At 45.4% G+C, this 5,911-nt stretch overlaps 1 protein-coding gene across 1 annotated transcript in view; it reads left to right on the top strand.

Moving 5' to 3' along the window:
* bltp3b (bridge-like lipid transfer protein family member 3B) overlaps positions 1 to 5,439 on the top strand; it is a 141,631-nt gene extending 136,192 nt beyond the window's left edge. The window contains exons 26-28 of the mRNA XM_063217503.1: positions 2,216 to 2,324; positions 3,804 to 4,048; positions 5,292 to 5,439. Of these exons, the coding sequence (XP_063073573.1) occupies positions 2,216 to 2,324; positions 3,804 to 4,048; positions 5,292 to 5,426 (489 nt within the window). The 3' untranslated portion in view covers positions 5,427 to 5,439. The remainder of the gene's footprint in view (positions 1 to 2,215; positions 2,325 to 3,803; positions 4,049 to 5,291) is intronic.
* The last annotated feature ends 472 nt before the right edge of the window (positions 5,440 to 5,911 follow it).

Here is a 5,911-nt window from a genome sequence, read left to right as displayed (position 1 = left end):
TATAATGTTCCATGTGAGATCATAAGTCGTCAATGTGTGCTCTAAGTAAAGTGAAGTTCATATGAATGCATTTATAATGCACATCTATAATGCATTATAATGTACTGTAAGCCACATCAGGCAGCCTGTTGTTTATAGCCAGTCACGAGCACTCATACACCCTTAGATTTATAAAGCATTATAAGCTAGATTCATGGTTATTCATGACTGTTAACATAAAGCATCATGAAACATCATGGGTGTAGTCGTAATGCATTGTAATTTTTTATAAATGCGCTTATAATGCGCTATAGATATGGGCTTTAAGTAAAGTGTTACCAAAAACACACATGGAGATCAGCGTCAGAGACATGCACGTCAACCTGAAGGTACACACACACACATACACAGACACACACACACTGACACACACACACTGACACACACACACACACACACACACACACACACACACACACACACACACAGACACACACACAGACACACACACAGACACACACACAGACACACACACAGACACACACAGACACACACACAGACACACACACAGACACACACACACACACAAATGTGCACATGCGCACACGCTGAAACATCCTCACCTTAATATCTACACACACCCATGGAGATCAGCGTCAGAGACAATGCACGCCAATCTGAAGGTAGACACACGCACACACACACACACACACTTACATGCGCACACAGAAATGCACATACAGTACATGCACACACGTTGGCACACACACACTGTACGCACTGTACACGGACACATACACACGCGCACACACATACACACACGTGCATACTGCAGTGTCGCTGGTGTGGTAGGCAAAAATGTGTGGTACCACGCACTGATGAAGGCTTGATAGCCGAAATGCGTTTGCTTTTTGGACATGGTGGTAATATAAATAAATAATGAGACGCAGTTTGTGAGTGTGGATTTTTCTTCCTTAACTTGATGCATTTTATCGCGCACCCAAGAAGTTGAGCGCGTCCTTTGCCAAAACTTGAAGGCAAAAATGTGCGCATTCAATTTATTCTTTTCTTTTATAGGATGTTCGCTCAGCATGGGTTCACACACATGCACATTCAGTACAGACTCTTCATAGACGTACACATCATAGACATTAGTGGTGTCAACAATGATCGATTCGGTGATCCGAATCGATGCGGGGCATGGACGATCCAGAATCGATCCGGCAAGTTCCAGAATCGATCCGGCAAGTTCCAGAATCGATCCGGCAATTTTTTTAAGTTTCAATTACTTCCATGGATATTTCGGGAGCAAATGAATGTTCAATTAAATAAAAGCACTTCAAAACATTGCAAGACTGATACAGACTGATACAGAAAACAGCCAATAAATTGTGGCTCAGTATCTGACTACTTGTATTGCCTCATCATGGCTGATTAAACATTTGCTTTGCGTTCAGTAGAAATGTAATGCATTGCAATACATTGTAGAATTGAATCGGATTGGATCAGATCGGATTGGATCTAATAGAATCGAATCGAATCGGATCTACTACCTCCCGAATCGTGATCGAATCGGATCGTGAGTGCAGTGCCGATCCACACCACTAATAGACATGCATGCAGCTCACAAATACATACAGTATTCCCCAGCTGCATTTAGTAGCATGGTGGAGGGAGAAGTGCATTTTCAATGTGCTTTCATAAGAGAAATTCACTTAGCACAGGAATGGTACACACAATAGTAGAAAGGCAGAACATGCACGCACTCATATACACCGACACACACACACACACACACACACACACACACACACACACACACACACACACACACACACACACACACACTACAAATAGCACAAATACCGGGTGAACATCAAAGGGACTGAGAGAGAGAAATGCATATTCTCCTGCACGTGTCAGACAAACAAATACATCCAACGCTCCATTTCTGTTCAGACTCCACTACGGGAGTCTGCTGTACACACACACACACACACACACACACACACACACACACACACACACACACACACACACACACACACACACACACACACACACACACACACACACATGGATGCGCACACACATGGATGCGCACACACACAGATGCACACGAATGCACGCACAAACACACACCAGGAGTCTGGGAGACACACACATTCACTATTCACACGCACACACACACACGCACGCACAGATATAATGAAATGTGGTTGTGTATCTATTCAAGGATGATGGTCCACGTGACAACCCGTCTGAGCCAGAGCCCACACCCATCTCCCTACACGTGGACAACCTGAGAATACACCGCAGAGACGACGGCTCATTCAGCGTTGGACGTGAGTGATGCACACGCGCACACACACACACACACACACACACACACACACACACACACACACACACACACACACACACACACACACACACACACAGACACACCTCACTCTGTTTAAATCCCCCACCTCTCTCTCTCACACATACACACACATGCACACACATACACACATGTGCGCATATTTAGGTGTATTGTGTATTCTGTGATCGGAAATGAGAAATAAGATTTGTCCGGACAAATTTTGTCTTTCATTTCCCCTCTGCGCGTGTGCGTGTGCGTGTGCGTGTGCGTGTGCGTGTGCGTGTGCGTGTGCGTGTGTGTGTGTGTGTGTGTGTGTGTGTGTGTGTGTGTGTGTGTGTGTGTGTGTCTTCTCGCGACTGTGGGACACTGTGTGTATGTCGGTTTATTTGATTTTATCACCCGGTGAACAGAAAGAACATGTTCTGATTCGCTGAGAAGGTGTCCATTATTCCCAGAGAACGGGACAGCTATGAAGTCATGCGTCTCACTTAGAAGCGCATTAGAATCTTTGTTTGGAATGCCGACAGTATTTAAGGGAAAATCTTAATAGGAATCTTGCTAATGAACTACCGAAACATGCTCTTGGCATTCCAAACAAAGATTGTATGGTATCCATAGCAACAGATTGAAGCGCTATTGTTATTAATCTACTGTCTCACGAAGACCAACAAAATAGTAAAATATAATTAAATCGCTGGCAACCGGGTGATCAGCGGGATAACGCCCTTCGAGGTGCCCTGATACTAAGGGAAAAATGGACTAAGCAGAAGCTCCGCCGGGGTGTTCCATGGTTCCGCCTCGTCCAATATTTCCCTTGATATCAGAACACCTCGTCAGCTGTTATGCCTTAAGGGCAGTACACACACGTCGCTGCTAGTTACTCGCTTAGCGAATTAACTCAATAGAATGTCAATGTGTTCCACCGAGATTAGCAGGCGAGTAGGCGAGTACTGTACAAGCGATGCGATGTGGAAAATATTGATAATATTGAAAATATTTTATCTTCGAGCGAGGCGAGTAAGCGAGTAATCAATTGGAGGGCAGAGTGCGGTACTTCTCGCCTGTTCATTGGCAGTTAAAGCCGCGGGAACGTTCAGCGAACGTTCTATGAAAGAGAGGCGAGTAGGCGAGCAAGCGAGAAGCTAGTAAATAGCAGCGATGTGTGTGTATGGCCCTTTATGTCAGTGGTGGATCGGTCTGCAGACCCTCCCCCTCCCCCTTCTCAACCAGCAATATCACCTGAACTTAAACTTAAAAGTAACCCTTAATACTCAATATAGTGTAGAATATAGACTCACTCACTCATTATCTCTCTCTCTGTCTCTCTCTCTCTCTCTTTCTCTCACAGTGGATTGTAAGTGTAGGCTGATTTGGTTGTATGATGATGCACAAATGGTTCAATAAACGAGTGTTGAATCTCTCTCTCTCTCCCTCTCTGTCTCTTTCTCTCCCCCCTCAGTGGACCAGTCTACAGAGCCTCCTCCCCCTCCCTCTAAGCCACCAGTGATGGACAACAGGCTGAGCTCTGTTCCCGAGGTGCCCGCGTGTTTACCTGAGGTGCCCCCTGCGTGTGTACCCAAGGTGCCGGAGGTGCCAGCGTGTGTAGTACCCGAGGTGCCGGCCGCGTGTGTGCCCAGCGAACCCAAAGCCACCCAGACCAACCCCCTCTCGCCCACCAGCTACGCCCCCTCCAGCAGGGAAAAGGTGATTGGTCTAGATTAAAGGGTCATGTGATATAGGCCGCCACAACTTCTTCCCGTTACCCATATGCCTGACGGAAGATCCAGTGTGATAAGATCGAAGCGTTGCTGTTTTAATGTGATATCCCAACCGAATCTCACGCACATCCAAAGACTGGTTTCGGGTGCAGGTTCAAGTTAATCCATAGATAGTGAAGAAAACCGCACACCAGTGAGCTCCCATTTAAAGGGACACTGTGCAGGAAATGGTCAAAAAAGGTACTGCAACTATGCTGCTCATTGAAACTGGGCTGCCTACTGCCAAATTTGATCTTTACATGAAAGTTTACTAAGTAATAAACAAATATTTCCTAGTAAGATCCAAGTAGAGTCATTTTTGCAGCTAAAAATGGCTATTTTTGGAAATTCAAAATGGCGGACCATGGAGAAGATCCCCCTTTTCATGTATGAAAAGTGCAATTTTCCCAGTCATAATGAATACTTAGAATTTGATGGTGGTGGTAAGTATTCATGAAAAAGCTAACATTAGTGAATGGGCAGCATGAATTCTGGAAATAAACAACTGAAAATCTCACACAGTGTCCCTTTAAGCCATTTTATTTTGTGACGTTTACGTTTATGAAATGTCACAATATAAAATGGCTTAAATGGGAGCTCATCGGTGTGCGGTTTTCTTCACTATCTATGTTTTAATTTGATAAACATTATTTGTGTTTAGCTTATTTTGCAGTGTGCAGACCTATCTTCTTCATTTACCACACACCTGCCAGTCTTGTTCTAATGGCTTCCCCCTGCCTGTTCAAATTAGTGAAATTATACTCTTTTGATTTAGATGAGTTTTGACGTGGACTCCCTGGGCAGAACATATGCTTAGCATCATTTGGACTTTGCTTGATTTAATGAAGGTTAAACAAAAATCAGTATGTTGTGCAAATAAAGTTTGCTGTGTTTATACAGAAAACAAGATTATTTTAGATGTCAGTAAATATATATAATTAATCGTATATATGTATATTTTTACAGCCTCTGAAAAGATTTTTATAGACATAGCTTCACCGGGCTTATGTTTTTCACCCAATGCCAGATGCACTGTTCTCAGTTCACAAATACAATTATTTTTTACAGAAGATCAAACTAAATAAAGGAAGAAATTAATATTAAAATAGTAAATATTCACGCTAAAAGCTAAAAGCACACTAAAAGCTTCCTTGTGATTATTTTGTTCTGCCCCCGTGTTACGTTGCCAGATGCTGCTGGAGGAGAACGAGTGCTTGAAGCTGGAGCTGTCCAGAGCCAAGATGGCGCTGGCCGAGGCCCAGATGGAGAAGGACTCACTGCTGCACCACATGAAGAACCTCAAACTGGCAACCAGCAACAGCTAGTGGTGACTCTCATGGGGGGAGGGGGCAGGGGAGGGCGGCAGAGCAGGGGGGGCAGGCTTGGGGACTGTTCTGTTGGTGTGTATGATGGGGGGCCACAATGGAGGGAATGGGGGCCAGAGCAGAGGGGGCAGACTTGGGGACTATATGTGGGGGCCGTGATGGGATGGTGCTTGGGAGGGACTGCAGGCGGATGGAGGGAGAGAGAAAAGAAGAAGAAGAAGAAGAAAGAGGGAGACATACAGTACTTGACCTCCAGCAACAGCTAGTTGTGAACTCTCATGAGGGGAGGGGGCGTGGGGGGGGGGGGGGGGGGGGGGGGTGGGGGTGGGCAGGCTTGGGGACTATATGTGGGGGCCGTGATGGGATGGTGCTTGGGAGAGACTGCAGGCGGATGGCATGGCATGGCTCAGTGAGAATGGAGGGAGCGAGAAAAGAAGAAGAAGAAGAAAGAGGAAGACATACCTGGCCTCCAGTAACAGCTGAGC

Source organism: Engraulis encrasicolus, chromosome 15, assembly GCF_034702125.1.
Source record: "Engraulis encrasicolus isolate BLACKSEA-1 chromosome 15, IST_EnEncr_1.0, whole genome shotgun sequence".
In the NCBI taxonomy this organism is placed as follows: domain Eukaryota; kingdom Metazoa; phylum Chordata; class Actinopteri; order Clupeiformes; family Engraulidae; genus Engraulis; species Engraulis encrasicolus.
Note: the sequence above shows the minus strand (reverse complement) of the source record. Positions and strands in the feature narration are given on the sequence as shown.